A 16,676-nucleotide genomic window follows, 5' to 3' on the forward strand; every position below is an offset into this window, starting at 1 on the left:
TCATCGCTAAAACGAGTTATTTATTTAAGTTTTTTATCGAAACTATATGGTAAATAATTTTTATTTTTATTTATATATTTTCTAAATATAGTATTCTACATTATATTAGTTTTTCATAGAGATGGTGGACGTCATTCATTGGTAAATAAATATAATATTTGTAAATTTGTGTATTTTTATACACTTCTCCCATGTACACGTACAAATTGCGTCACTTTTAATTGCTAATATTCTCATGTATGGCATGGTAAATCATCTTCTAATTTTAACAGCAAGTGTATTATGAATTAAATATTTTATATTCTGAGTTTTGAGAAATTCTTGGAATATCACTTTCGTGTAGGTACTACCTTAATAAAAAATAGCCCATTATTGGCTTAGTCATTCTACTGGTTTAGTTGTTTCATTTAATTGAACTGGCTTAATCATTTCATAAGCCACTATAGTTTATTTTATTATTATTTTTTTTTTTTTTGTGGAATGTGACCAGATTAAAAGAAATTATCAGAAACCCTAGTAGGTAAAAAAAAAACGATTATACCGGGTGGACCATTTTAATGTATTATGGCTAATTGCTAGTTCTGTAGTTCGAAACCAATCGAAAAGTTTCTTAAACAAAAGGTGTCAAGTTTGATGCGAGACATCATATTTTGACATCAAAATGAACCTAGTTTTCCCGATTGCGATCAATTTATACTAGATCGATTTATATATAGGGATAGAATTATATCCCTTAAGTGTTATATTTATAGATCAATTTATGTATATAACACTTAAGGGATAAAATTATAACAGGTAAGGGATAGAATTACGATATATAACACTTTAAGTTAGAAAGTTGGTCCTCATTAAAAGTCTAAACCGTTTTATTTAAATTATTCTTTCGAAAATAACGATCCTTAGCATTCGGAGGAAATGCTACTTAAAAAATGTCATTTTTGCATCTAAGCAAAAAAAAAAAAAACACTACAGAAAATTATTTAGCCAAAATTTGTCAAGGCCAATAGAGGATATTTGTCTGTGTCCGTTACTTTGACTTTAAATTATAGTTTCAAGATCATTTGACATTCGTCTTCCAATACTCTTGCAAATTTACCTGGACTTAAAAGTTATTTGCACAGACAAATTGAATTTTTTCCCTTTAATCTGTCAATGACAAGCATACAATCTGGAAACGAATATACGAACTCTTTATTTATCTGCCAAGTTTTAAAACAAATCAAAATCTGGCTGTGAAGTTAATTAAAGTTGTCGGAGAGAGATAGAATTGTTGATTGAATGAAACTCAACAATTAATGGGTGTTGCGTCAAGATCAGAGTACCGAGCCATTTTTTAGACTTTGATCTTAAAAAATAAAAACTTTAAATAAGATCGAAATTAAAATTGAATCGTTGATTGTTCAACGAGTTTTCAGCTTCAATTTATATTATTATATTCGAAAAATTTTCCGGTTATGAGTAAGAGTGGTTTTGTGGGGTCTGATAATTCAACTGACCAGAAATAAACAATATAATTTTATTTAATTTCATATATATGTTATATTATATTACATGAATGTGTGTTGGCGTTCATTTGATATTTATGAAAATGTTTTATTGGAGAGGATGCAAAAGAACGAAAGGATGACAACAAAAAAGAAAGGGGGGAAGTTGAAAATGAGAAATACGAAAATATAAAATAATAATATTAAGGTTTTAGATTACCAAAATGTTGTCAGCCATATTGATATTATCAAAAAAGTTATTTTTGAAGAATGGATTTATATATAAAATCAGATATATATTTTGTATTATAATGTAATTTGAGATATTTTTCACTACGAATTTTTGATTTCCGAGAAATGGCATGTTTCTACTAAATTTGTAGCGTATGTTTATGTTTTGTGTAAAATTTATTTGTAACTAGCCCGATACCAGCCCGTTTCACTGGACTCAAAAGTAAAAAACACCGCATTACACAGTTTTCAATTTTGTTAAATGTAAAATAGTCAAAATGTAAAATAAAATCCATTGAGTATATCAGAAAAGTTGGCCGTGAATGGTTTGACATTTACTACTTTAAATTTTTACAGAATACTTTAATTTATGGTTCAAAATGATGATTATAGATCTGCCTGCTCCATCTATAATCATCATTTTGAACCATAATTTACAGATTTCTGTAAAAATTTAAAATAGTAAATGTCAGATTAAATTTTTTTTAAATAAATCTTTATAAATTATACCTCATGTGTTATTCTGAAGTATGAGCTACATTTCTGTACTGTTTCATTAAAAACCATTCGCTAATTTTAGTGTGAAAGCATAACAAACAAAACAAACAAACAAACAAACAAACAAACATTCTTACTTTCGCATTTATAATATATAGAGATAAAGATAGAGAATAGAGAATAGAGATATCGATTTACAAAGTAAAGGATGTTCCAAGAAAGAAACGTTTGATTTCTGAATAAACTACAATCTAAAAAATCTACTGACACTCTGTGGCTACTTTCATAAGCTTATTGAATTAGGAATGGTTCTCGAAGATGTTATGGCCGTTTCGAGGGCTGTGGTGGATTTTCTCTGGTAATATTAACATTTTCTTTTAGTGTTTCTTAAGTTTTGTCTTAGCCAGCCATTCAAAGACCATTAAAAATCGAATAAACGTTATTGATTGTGATTTTGTTAGAAATTGAGACGTATATTTTTTTTGTACCAATAAGGAGATATATAAATAATTGCGCTTTTATTAAAAACATATTGAAGTGTTTGAGACTTTAAAATCTAACTCGTTACCTAAAAATTATAAAAAAAGTCGAAAATAACTTACTAAAAAAGGGGACATCACTATATTACTGGACCCTATAACAACCATATACACCACTTCATAAAATTATTTCAAGGACGCTCACCTGACATTCATAAGTTCCATTATCCCGTTTTTGAACATACTTAATTTGAAGCGTCCAGTCATCGGATCCTTCAGCATGCAACACTTGAAATCGTTCATCATTCGTATAAACGAACATACCCGATGATAAAATATGCCAATCACGACGACGTATCCATGAAATTTGCTGCTAAACAAAACAAAAAATGTAAAAAAATTAAAAATTTCACCTAGCACTAGGTACATTTTGGCATCTCATTTCAACAAGGAATTAAACTTGTATGTCTACACTTCTCTCAGCGGGCCCATAAAAATTTTTAAGTGCACAAATTGATGGTTATTTGAAAATTGTAATTTTTAATGAATTTTGCATCTGTTATAAAATTATTTTCTTATTACTCCAATCATCTTAGGGTTTCACCTCGGAATCTCACGGAATAAGCTTAATTTTTGTACAAACTTTTATTTTGATACAGATGTTGTCTCAAAAGTCACATATGGTCACGCCAAAAATCAGTTTTTTGATAATATCTGCTTTCCTTGCCCGTCAATCGTGTTTACATTTTTTATAAAAGTTGTAGAAGATTTAATTCTCTATAAACTAGCCCGAAACTTTTTTTTGTATATTGAACCGTTTTTGAAATTGAGGGCGCAGAAGATAGAGCGCTCAGCTTAACGTACTTTAGTTTAATATAAAGTATTAAATAATTATTTAAGTAGTATTTAATGAATAATTAGGTTAAAAAAACCTTATTATAGAAGGTGAGTCACGAGTCAACCGTGAATCCCAGCCTGGTATTCGGTTTTCTTTACGAAATTATTTATTAAATACTACTAAAATAATAACTTTATACCTTATATTTATAAATACTGACCATGCACGAAGGTGCGCATAGCTTAGCGCCCTATCCTCTGCGCTCTCTATTTGAAAAACGGGCCTACTTTTAAAATAGGTTTCAGCAAAAAATTGAATACAGGTTTCTTCTGCAAATTTTCTATTAAATGTTTATACGTTTGAAGGCAAAGGAAACGAGATTTTCATAAAACTTTTTTCGCGACCTTTGACCTTGAATATCTAAGGATGCGCGCACGTGACCATATGTGACTTTTGAGACAACACTTGTATAATCAAAATAAACATTTGTAAAGAAATTCAGCTTATTCCGTTACATTCCGTGGTTGCCACTTTTTTGAATCAGATGATTGGGTTATATTTGAATATTAATTGTTGCATTTGATCATATTTGAAAATAGGATATTGTAAGCTTGTTTCCAAATTTTGGACCATATCAAAATGAGTTGCCAAAATTTACCTGGCCTTAGATCTATCCATACCGATTTAAAATTCCATACCTCTGATCCTGTGATCGCATGATCTGAATGTCGTACATGACAATGTAAATATGCTGTTGTTCCCAGCTGTACAGTAACATTTGTTACCGTATTATTACCACTATTATATACTAAACCCGCTGTAGGACTACCAATATTTACATGATTAGTTTGTGCTGCAGATGCAGGTGCAACTACATGTTGCACTTCTTTTTCATTGGGATGATTATTTAATAAATTCTTTAATTCGTTTAAATCGATATGTTCAATACCGAAATGGTCAATAAGATCTGCAACACTCTCATCTGGATGGTCCATATGATTTAATGATGATTGAGAACTACCAGGTGGGGGCAATGGTGGCGGTATACCTTCACCGTATGGCCATAATGATGCGGAACGTTTTTCTGTAAAAATTTTGTTTCCAATTTTGTTAGTATCCAATTCTAAGCTAATAAAAAAATATCTTCTAGGCAGGACAGAGGTGAAATAACATAAAAAAACTTAATAATATTAATATTAAAGATAAGCAGTCTTAGTCCTAACGACCGCTTCACCCTTCAGCTTTAGATGCGTCTGATGAATTTGTTCTTCAAATATTTGATAAATGCGATCCATTTAATAAATTTAATTTTTGAATGTATTTGTACATTCGTTTATTAAACAAAAAATTAGAAAATTGTTTCATTTGATCCAGTAGATATGTACTATTTACCTGGAAAGTATTCCGAACTTAATGAAATTTTTACAGATTATTTGAAGTCATAGTTGTACTTAGCTGTTAATATTGATGTGCGATTAACATAATTAACATAGATATGATGGGAATAAATAGTTATAGGGCGGCTACTTTTCTACATTTCGAGAAACTTTGGCTAACTTTGAACGGCTGTATCTAAGCCATTATTGTGTCCACAAATTCGTTTTACCTACCAAATTCAATTTTTACAACTTGTTAACAAATTAAATGTTCTAAAACTTTGTAATGAACTTTAGAACACAAAATATGGGGTTTAGGTCCCCCCTCAAGTTAGCACAGGGTCCTCGAGATCGAAAACTTAGGTTAGACAGATAGTACCTCCCAATAGTCTGTAAAAATTTTATTAAATTCGAAATGCTTTCCAACTACCCCCCTCCTCTATATTATTTTATATAGCGACTAATTGTTCAAACAAAGTATCACGGTAAGAAATAAATGGCGTTTATTAAAACGCTTGCATATTATACGGCGTTATTTACAATACAAAATGGCGTTATTTACAACAATACAGCAAAGTAAATAACACCATAGGGTAATGTAAATAGCCTTGAGATAAACGCCATGCATTTCTTACCGTGTAGATTGCTTGAAGCAACGGCAAAACTTTTTTTCTTTATATTGTCGTGGTAACATGCCTTGCTGAAATAAAGCTGTTGGTTATGAATTTTAAAGAATTGTAATTGCAAGAGTGATTCTGTAATCGCAAAAATATAAGTGACAAAACGAGAATGGGAATTTAATCATTTTAGAAATGTTAAAATATTTGAAACCAACAAGCTATTTGTTAGCTACCTTTTAGCTTTGATTTGACGAGCAATCAAACTAAACGGAAATAGTTTGGTATATATGGAGGGTTAGAACTACAATAGTGAGAAATAGATTCTTCTTCTCTGATTCATTATTCTTAAGCGCTAACTAAGACCAACTGTCCCAGCGAGGATGTATTGTGTAGATAATGAATTCGAACATTTGGGTATCAGAAGAATGCAGCACATGAATAGATCTCTTATGGGCAGTCATGAAAGTCACTGAGTCTCACAATTTCTCAAAAAATTGATCCCAAAATTTTCTAGAGTGTCTCAAAAGCATCCATGGGCAAACGTGCCTTAGAGAAGCCATTCAGACTTCTGTATCTAACATACGAGTAAGACAGTGATACCCTAACCAGTGTCAACCAATAAGACAGAGAGACAACATTTTTTTTCTACTTATCTCATTACTTTTAGAAAAACTGAGATAGGTAGAAAAGTCGTATACTTGTCTCGCTTCCTCCTCTATGAGCAATGCAGACTTGCATAAAGAGGCACACAATAAACTTTATGGCACGCATTAAACTTATAACAATGGTGGCTTTGACTTAAAATAACTCGCCCACGCCTGCTCAAATGGCACTGGACTTTTGATAAAACACCAGGTTTGGCATATTCTGAACTCCTCAAAGGGGTTTTCAACCAGCTAAAAGACTAATAAATTTTTGATAAAGATGTTAACATTTTTACAAACCTTTATAACTTGTAACACCTTTTATACCAAACAATAAAAAGCGTAACTTATTTCTCTGTCAAAATACAATAAAAATAACATAAAAATATATCTACTTACGTATTTCTAAACTAGAAGTTGCAAATAATGCTGATGGTAACCATAGTAAAAAAATTGTTAAATACGTTGACATGTTTTCAACGACACTTGCTGTTGTCGTGAGAAAGCAATTTTCGTGTTTATTTGATTCTAGGATAGGATGGTATGCAGCCTGTTATGAATATGAGACTATTGGATATACGATTCTATCTATGATAAAACTAGTACTAAGGTAAGTGGCACCCGGTATACAGATATGCATACAATTCTCCTACATATATGACATCTGTGTTATTAATGTACTGTCAAATGAATTCTCAAATGTTAGTGATAACTACACCACACGGTCTGGCGAGGTGGTAGAATGGGTTTTTGTTGCTGTTGTTGTCTGCTGGTGATGAGACTAATGACGTAGTTGTAGAATCCAGTTGACACTAATTGGTGATCTATAACAAACGAGAGAAGTATGCATTAATTTTTGGTGAACGTATATAATAGAACAATAGTAATTTGTAGTTAATTAAAAACTTGTATTAAGGGAAAAAGTGAACTGAAGTGCTAGAGGTGGGAGGCGTAGCGTGGTAGCATGGATGAATGTTTTTAAATAGAAAAAGGAAACGAAAACGCTACTAACACACTAAACAACGTTTTGACACTAAATTTTTTTATTCATTCATTCAAAAGATGTGGTTTGGAGACCTTTAATCTGATTTTGCATATTCGGGAAATTAACTCTTTCTCCGTCATCTTGAAAAATGACTTTTGGTACGTTTTGGCCCATATCTTGCGTTCTATTCGCTCAATTTTAATGATTTTGGTTCTGTCAATCGTACCGTGTACTTTGAAATGAATGGGTTTGAAGATAAAACACATGTAAGTCCAAAGACATCGAAATTATCAAATTTGAATGAATAGGACCAAAACGTAAAGAAAATAATTTGATGGTGGCGAAAGGATTAACTTTTCGAATAAGCAAAATCAGATTTAATATGTCCAAACAACCCCCTTTTGAATGAATGAATAAAAAAATCTAGTGTCAACAATTTTGGCCACCCCTCTACGATTCACGTAAGTGGATTGGACCCTTGCGGGTTTTTAGATAATAGATGAAACGTGGAAATTTTGACTGCTTTTACCCGTAACTTAGTATTACGATCTGTAATAATTAAATTAAAAATTCATCCTCTTTTTAAAAATGCAAGTTGAATTCACAGAATCAATTCAGGGAGTATAATGGGACACTGTGAATGGCGAGAAGAGGTGGAGAATTTGTATTTATTAACGTTAATTCTCCTCTAAGATATTTATACAATTTTTAATGCAAAAATACAATTAATTGTTATTTTAAAATATTTTTTATTTCAAATATATGTAAATAATTGAATAATAGTCATACTTTATCTATTAAACAAGTGAAAACAAACAATGGACTGAGTAAATTGTTGAAACACCATGTATAGACAGTGTTGATGACTCTATCACTTTACACAAACATATATGACATACATATATGACACACATATATAACCGCTATTTTGATATAACATACTATACAATTTGCGCATAGTTTGCGCTCTCACGGGTAAACAGTGATGTTTACGAAAAAATGTTGTTTATTTTTTTATAAGGATTAATTTTTACACATAAACTTTTGTTCTATCTGCAACGGTTTATAAGATGACCCAATTGACCTATGTTGTTCATTTACGAACTGGACCTCACTTTTTACGTTCTAAGCACGCTATTTCAGCTAGATATCTCTTTTCGTTTTTGAGTTATCGTGATGACAGACAGACAGACGACAGACAGACAACTGGAAATGGACTAATTAGATGATTTTATGCACACCTATACCAAAATTGTGTTCATAGTATCAATATTTTTAAGCGTTACAAACTTGGGACTAAACTTAGTATACCTTGGTATATTTCATATACATGGTATAACAAATGCTTTATTCAACTCCTGAAAAACCTTTTATATCATGAATCGATGTTTTTTTTATCATTAATGAAATTTTAATATAATATTTACGATAGATTTTAAAATACATTAAACAAGTGAAAACAAACAATTGACTGAGTTAATTGTTGAAATACCATGCAAAGTCAGTGTTGATTTCTTTATCACATTACACATACAAACATATGACACATACATAACTGATAATCAAGTATAGTACATATTATAAAATTTCCGCCTAATTGGCGCCCTCACGGGTAAACAGTGATGTTTACGAAAAAATGTTTCAAACAAAAGTTGTTTAATTTTTGATAAGGAACATTTTTTACAGTTAAACTTTTGTTCTACCTCTTACGGTTTAAAAGATGGCTCCTACGGACCCAAGACCCAATTGACCAATGATGCTCATTTACGAACTTGACCTCACTTTTTACGTCCTGGTTACGCTGTAAAAAATTCAGCTCGATATCTTTTTTCGTTTTTGAGTTATCGTGTCCACAGACGGACGGACGGACGGACAACCGGAAATGGACTAATTAGGTGATTTTATGGACACTTATGACAAAATTTTTTTCCTTGCATCATTATTTTTAAGCGTTACAAACTTGGGACTAAACTTAATATACTATGTATATTTCATATATACATGGTATAAAAATATTTTGTTATTTAAAAAAAATATTAATATCATAAATATCATTTTTGCCTTATCTACTGCACCTACTCTATTTCTGCTACAATAGTTATCCAATTACAGTATGGAAAAAACTTCAATATGGTAGCCTAGGGAGTTTAACTTTTTTCAAAAACTAATTTTTGAACACAAGCAGTGTTATTTTGGTTTATTTTTATTTAATATAATTCCTAGTAAAAATACAAATATTAGGCACATGAATTTTGACGTAATAATAACAATAATAATAATTTTTTATAATTAAAAAAGTTTTTTAATGTGGAATTTAATTAATTAAGTTGCAATGTTTTGTGAAACATTATTAGTTTACATTAACGTAATTTTGTTGTTAGTATAATATTCTCTTATTATATTATATTTAACCCAAAAAGCATGCTCAGGACGTAAAAAGTGAGGTCGAGTTCGTAAACGAGCACCATAGGTCAGTTGGGTTTTGAGTCCGTATGACCGATTTTGTAAACCGTTAGAGATAGAATCAAAGTTTAAATTTAAGAAATTTCCTTTAAAAATAAAAAACTTTTGTTCGACAAATTTTTTCGAAAACTTCACTGTTTACTCGTGAGGGCGCAAATTAAGTTTGAACATTGTATAATATGTTTTATATGGGAATCAGTCATGTGTGTGTGACATGTATGTATGGCTGCTTATCTCACTTTACTCACATGACGCGTACACGTATAATCAATACTGTCTATACATGGTATGGTTTCAAAAACTAACTTAGTCAATTGTCTGTTTTCACTTGTTGTATAATTAAATTACCGCGATTATACGAAAGGAAAAACTAGATTTTAATGGTCTGAAATGGCCATAATGGATTCAAGGGTGACGTTCAAAATTAATATTCTCGTTGAATCTCATCACCGAATACTTCCTTTATTTTGTTCAAAGAAGAAGATTTTATATAATAAATGGTGTGAACTGACAATGAAAAAAAAAACCTAATTATTAGAAAAATCTGTTTTTGTAGTTGATAATTCAAGAAATAAAAAGTAAAAAAAAAAAAAAAACTAATTTGTTGGAATACAAGAAAAGGTCACACAACCTCTAATATTTGCAAAAAAAAAGAAGCATAACAATCGTTTTCCACATATTCTTCTGTTCTTTTTTTACAAATAAGGTTAATATTGTTATTATCCACAACAACAACAGAAAAAAAACCTTTTTATTTTTAAAAATCGTTTCATGCTGTTTATTTAAATAAAATTTCTGTATTTTGTTTACATAATAATATTATTACCTAATGTATTTATTTAGTACAAAATTACTTGTGTTGGCATTACTGTGAATGAACAATAACAAAACAACATTCTCTAAACGGTCTCTCATAAAACGGAATAAATATCTCTGATTGTTCGAATTTCTAAGCTTTTATCATATAATAAGTAAAGAAAATAGAAAAACGGTAAAAAATCAATAAAAATATTGGTAAATAATCAATATGAAGGTAATCAGTACTTGTTTCGAAAAGTCTCTGTTAAGAGCTTGAATACTCCAATAAAAATGCGGTCCTGAATAGTGATACACCAAGAACATATATGTGTATATAGGGTCTTAAAAGCGCTATACCGAGCTATAACCTACCGTAACTGAATTAACGGTGCCTATCTAGGCGTAGACTAGTCATCGATTGTAACAATAAAAATTGTTTTCAACTACTTTCATTGATTGTAAAACAAAATACAAAAAATTGAAAACAAAAGGTAGCCTGATGTGCAGTACAAAGTACGCAACGACCGAGAACAAGACCTTGCCCACATAGGCGCCTTTTTCGCTACCCTCCACTCGAGTTTCACGTCCTTGTACATTGACATTACACACATTGTAATGTCAATGAGATCGGTTTAATAGCTGTTATAATGAAATTAATGGTTATCATTATTTTTTCCCATTGATAATAAAAATGTTTGGTGGCAGAAGGGAAGCGTGGGGGAAGCGAGAGGGAAGTAAGGGAAAAAAATAAACTACGATATGTTTGGAACAAAAGTGGTTTCTTATGATCGGCGCAAAATGTTTCTGAATATTTTTGAACAGACTCATTGACTGATGCCGGTAGCTGACGAAGATATACGGCCATAAACTTTTCTAGAAAATTTTTGAATTTCCAAGAGAACCATTAAGGTAAGTAACCAAACTATAAATGTAAGTCATGAATGACAGACTGTTCTAAAAACTTTTGGAACTTAAAATATTTTGAATGCCAAGAACGAATATACGAGAACAATACTTGAACGTCTAAAGTGAATATTCGATGATCAATTTGACACAATTGAAGAACAGAGTAGAAGATTGAAGAATGCAATCCTGTCTATGTGTTTACCTACTAAAAAGTTAATAACATATATTTATTTAGTACAAAAAATTAAATTCCTTGTATGTTATGTTGGTATTACTGAGAATGAAATACATAACATTCTCTATGGTTCTCTCACAAAAGAATAACAAATATCTATGATTGTTTAAATTTATACGTTCTGTTATTTAAAATAAAATTAAAATAAAAAAAAATGTTAAGGGTTTGTTTTTGCGTTTTTAAGTGGGTGTTTGGATAAAGTATTAGATTAAAATTAAATTGCTTGTTCATTTGTACTGTTGTGGTGATACTTTTGTTTTTTTATTGTTTTGAATTTCAATGCGTTATTTCTCTTCTGTTTTTTTTTTTTTAGGTTTTTAATTGGTAGAAAGATGTTGGAAAATTGGTAAACAAACTATGTATTCGTACCTACTTGATGTGTATAGTTAGACAGAGTGATTGTGTTGATTAATGGATGTTTTTCTTTTTGAAATTTGTTTGGGTAACTATGTGAGCGATGAAAATTTTAATTTAACGATTGTTTTTGTTGTAAGGAAAGTTTGATAGATTATAAACTTTAATTGACTTCGTTGTACCACTATAAGCTAAACAAAATAGAAAATAGACAGGGCTAATTAGAAACAATAAACTATTGCAAAAATGATTTTTTTTCTGATATCCGACAGAATGAAGTACCAGTTGTTGGACCTGAAAATTAGCGCTAGAATAGAATAATCACTTTTGTGTGCAGCGGACTTTGAGAATGTTTAATACGAAAATTTCAGCAATATTTATAACCCGATCATCTTAGTCAAAATAAGTAATCAACCTCTGAATCTAACGGAACAAGCTAATTTTTTGTACAGACCTTTATTTTGACAGTACAAATGTTGTCTCAAAAGTCACAAATGATCACGCGTTCGAGTCGTTAGATATTCAAGGTCTCGAAAATCAGTATTTTGTAAATATCTCATTTCTTTTGCCTTCGATCGTATTAGCATTCATTATAAAAGTTGTAGACGATAAAATTTTCTAAAAATATTGAAGAACTTTTTTTTTATGTTAAACCGTTTTTGAAATAGAGGGCGCAAAAGGTTTTGCGCTCAGCTTAGCGTACTTTAGTTCTGGGTCAATATTTATAAATATAGGCTATTCAATAATTATTTAAGCAATATTTAATGAATAATAATGAAAAAAAAAAACCGAATAATAGCCTGTTATTCACGATTGACTTTATCTATTATACAGTTTTTGCACTTAATTATCGATTAAATACTACTTTAATAATTTTTTAATACCTTTTATTTATAAATAATGACCCAGAACTAAAGTATGTTAAGCTGAGCGCAACACCTTCTGCGCTCTCTATTTCAAAAACGGTTCTATCTTCTACAACTTTTATAATAAATGCAAATACAATTGGAGGCAAAAGAAACGAGATATTCACAAAAAACGGATTTTCGAGATTTTTGACCTTGAATATCTAACGACGCGAACGTATGATCATTTGTGACTATTGAGAGAACGTTTTTACTATCAAAATAAAGATTTGTACAAACAATTAGCTTATTCAGCTTGATTCCGAGGTGAAACCCTAAGATGATTGGAGTATTATGCCAAATTCTTGGCTGTACTAATTTTTCGAAGTTTCTCTACACTATCATTCCTTGGTTAAATATAAAAACTTTTTAAAGTTTATGTATGCAACAAAATATCTTATTTAAACTAAAATAGAGTACATATTTAGGAGCAATATTAACAATACATTCATTATATTGTGTTTTAGTAGTTTGATACATTTTAACTAATTTAGATAAAATCACTATTGAATGGAATAAGTGTATTGCTTTGATTGTATCAGTGATTTTCAAACATTTTCCTCGTGTTTACTACAAATTTCCAGTAAAAGTGGCTCAATTGGTAAGACCATTATGATTTACTTGGGGAAATATTCGCGATTTAATCTTAGGTTGCTGGTTTGATTTCCATAGTGCAACAAAAGTAATTTTAATTACCTTCCTTTATGTAGGCACTCTACAATCTCTGAAGTGAATTCAGTCTCTCAAAATAAACGATGATCCGAAATAATAACCGAAAAAAAGCGATTAAAGTAGTAGTAGACATTTTGGCATGAGTGTGCCTCAATCGGATATATTTAATGTGTCCTTTTCTATCGCGAGAGGAATGATTAACCGTTTTTTCTAAGAACATCATCTATTTTCCTAGTTGTGAAAGAGTTTCATGCTGGTGTGGTGGATTTATGCAAAAAGAGAAAGTTGTGAATTTGAAAAAAAGATGGATCGAGTGCATAAAAACGCTGCTTGACGCGACAAACTGGGGAATTGCGGTATTAAAAAAATATTTGAAGTAAATGGATATCGAAGGGTAAAGGTTTAGTTGTGATTTTTATATTAAACAATCTTTCAATTTTTGTTGAAAAATAGTAGATAATTTCGTATTTTGATGTTAACCATGTTATTGAAATTTATTCAATCATAATTTTCATCTCTTTTTACCCAACTGTCAAGGAGTGTTTATATTTTTCGTGCGTATCTTGTTTGTATGTTTGTAAATTTCTTTATCATCTGATTTCTTCAATGGTATCATTAATTTTGTTTCAAAAACCCAGGTGTTCTTAGATAGGTTTTTGAAAAAACAAAACAAGATGTGGATTTGGGAGCGAAATAGTAACAAGTTTATAAAAAAATTAACAAAACCTATTGAGTAGGGTAAAAAAATAAAGGATTAAGGGGTATTGTATAAATATACATAAAAGTTATATGTTTAAATTTAATTAGGAATAATAAATTGATTTAAAATTTTAATAGAGTATAATGAGAGAGTTATTTTAGTGCTGAGACACTTAAAAGTCTAAAATAAAATAAATAATAAAAAAATAAAAAAACCGACTGTGTTAAATAAAATCTGAAAAGAAAGAACCAAGTCCAGTAGTTTACATAGCGACTTTGACAGTCGGAGCCCATCAAAATCTAGCCCGACTGAAATCTTGCCAGTAATGAGCCACGACTGTTAAAGTCGGTATGCTAAGTACTGTACTTGTTTCTTTCTTTTCAGATTTTATTGAACACAGTCGGGTTTTTCATGTTTTAATTATTATTCATTATATTACTGACATTTTTAGAGATATGAATTTATCAACTAAAATAAAGAGCAACTATCGCATAGATGACGTAATTTCTAATTTTCAATACTTTTTGTAGTATTTGCGGTCGTATTTCACCAATAAGTTACCGAACGTTGTATTCTACGTGTTATCGTCTCTGATTTAACGGGTGTAGGCAAGTGACTTTTTAAATCTTCATAGAAATCTAATGGGGCTAGATCGCACGATCTTTTTTTTATCAATTAACATGTTCATTATGTGAAACTATGGTACCATGAACATTATGATTATTTACATAGAATTTCTATGAAAAAAATCACACGTGAGTTCGACTCCCTACTAAACGTATATACAAAATTTCAGAACAATTTACTGTACCGTTTTTGAAAAAAAAAATCGAAAAATTAACATGAGTTCTTATATAATATTTTTTTTTCCAAATTTCTCTCATACCACCCTTAAAATTTTTATGAAAATTTTTCCAGTAGCACAGAATTATTTTATTTACAAACTGTAATACCGAACATGCATTTCTACTGCACCGATTCTATAAATAATTAACAATTTGATAACACCTGTTTCATTGACAACAGTGTATTCAAATGTCATTGTATATGTTCAATCAGATGGTATAAAGACGCTGCGTGGGAAATTCAAATACAGATTTTCTAGACATTTTATTATTTAAGTAATCGAACAATCGAACAATTTCGTCCGGTATTGATTTTTCTCATTGGTTGGGTTTGTTTGTTTGTGGGCATAATACTTTAACAAAAAAATTTCATAAATTTTCATAAAAATTTCACGAATGTGCAAGCATTACTCTGACGTTAGTCTATTCATTATGAAATGGAAAGAGTGTTACCAACAAAAAGTGTTACAAACGAAAGAGTGTTACCAACTCAAAGATGTGTCCCTCTAAAAAATTCACCCGTTATTTTCTAAATACCGTATTTTTATAACTTCTGGACATGTTCTATTGGAACACATAAATGCATATATGTGAATGTATGTTACATATAGAATATTCTAGGTCGCACTATTTAGAATCTTAATTTATGTATATTGTATAGTTTATACACTTGTAAATACATTGCTCTCCTATCTTAATTCGACTACTTAAATTATTAGATTACGAAGTTCATTTTCAACACTCTCAAATAGTATTATAATAAAATAGTGCTGCAGTTCCAGTTCCTTTAACCGAAAATACCATCTTAACATAATTTTCAAACAATATGAAATTATCAAACTTTGTACAGAATTTTCATCAAGGCACATTGACTTGGTTTAAATTATTTTAGACTATAAATAACGTATGCTTTTAACCGTACTTTTTCTCGATTTTAACTAGTGGTATCGTCTTCATCATAGTCAAATTAACCTAATATGATATTTTCGATATTCATATAAATAACAAAAGTATGAGTATATCTTCATTTTAAATGTGAATTTTAGTCCCACCTGGTTAGTCCATTTCTGTTTGTCCATCCGCTTATCTGGCAGCACAACAACTCAAAAACGAAAAGAGATATCGAGCTGAAATATAGCGTGATCAGTAATAGCTGGGTCTTAGTTCAATAATAATTGGGTCTTAGTTCCCAAGGGCTCTTCTTGTAAACTGTAAGAGATAGAGCAAAAGTTTAAAAACTGAAAATATTTCAAATATAAAAAAATCACAAACATTTTGTCTTATATCATTGTTTTCCCGTCAGGGAACAAATCAGAACAAAATTTTGGTATCCATTTTGAACAAAACTGTAAAAGATTGATAGTTGAAGATCTGTAGGTGGCTTCATCTAGTAAGTTTTGCTAAAGATTTTAAAAAACCCAAACAAAAATTTATTTAATACTTTAAACAATTTTCGATAATCAACAAATTGAGCTCGAAACACCGTCAAGTTAGTGGGTTAGGTTTATTTAAACTTTTAAAATTTATTAAAAAGTATGTAAGCACTGACATCCAACTCTTTCTATGCAGGGTATTTAAAGCATTAACTCCTTAAAATGGAAAAAATTAGAGTTAATTGAGACAATTATCTTTCGTCTTTTTTA

The 16,676-nt window shown here is 30.1% G+C and overlaps 1 protein-coding gene across 1 annotated transcript in view; it reads right to left on the minus strand.

Annotated features, from left to right (window-relative positions):
- Positions 1-16,676, minus strand: part of LOC123301245 (sialoadhesin-like) — a 333,059-nt gene that overhangs the window by 80,025 nt on the left and 236,358 nt on the right. Inside the window, exons 4-6 of the mRNA XM_044883980.1 lie at positions 6,570-6,994; positions 4,229-4,614; positions 2,898-3,065 (exon numbers count right to left, since the gene is read on the minus strand). Coding sequence (XP_044739915.1) covers positions 2,898-3,065; positions 4,229-4,614; positions 6,570-6,642 — 627 coding nt within the window. The 5' untranslated portion in view covers positions 6,643-6,994. The remainder of the gene's footprint in view (positions 1-2,897; positions 3,066-4,228; positions 4,615-6,569; positions 6,995-16,676) is intronic.

Source organism: Chrysoperla carnea, chromosome 5 (assembly GCF_905475395.1).
Source record: "Chrysoperla carnea chromosome 5, inChrCarn1.1, whole genome shotgun sequence".
NCBI classification, from domain to species: Eukaryota; Metazoa; Arthropoda; class Insecta; order Neuroptera; family Chrysopidae; genus Chrysoperla; species Chrysoperla carnea.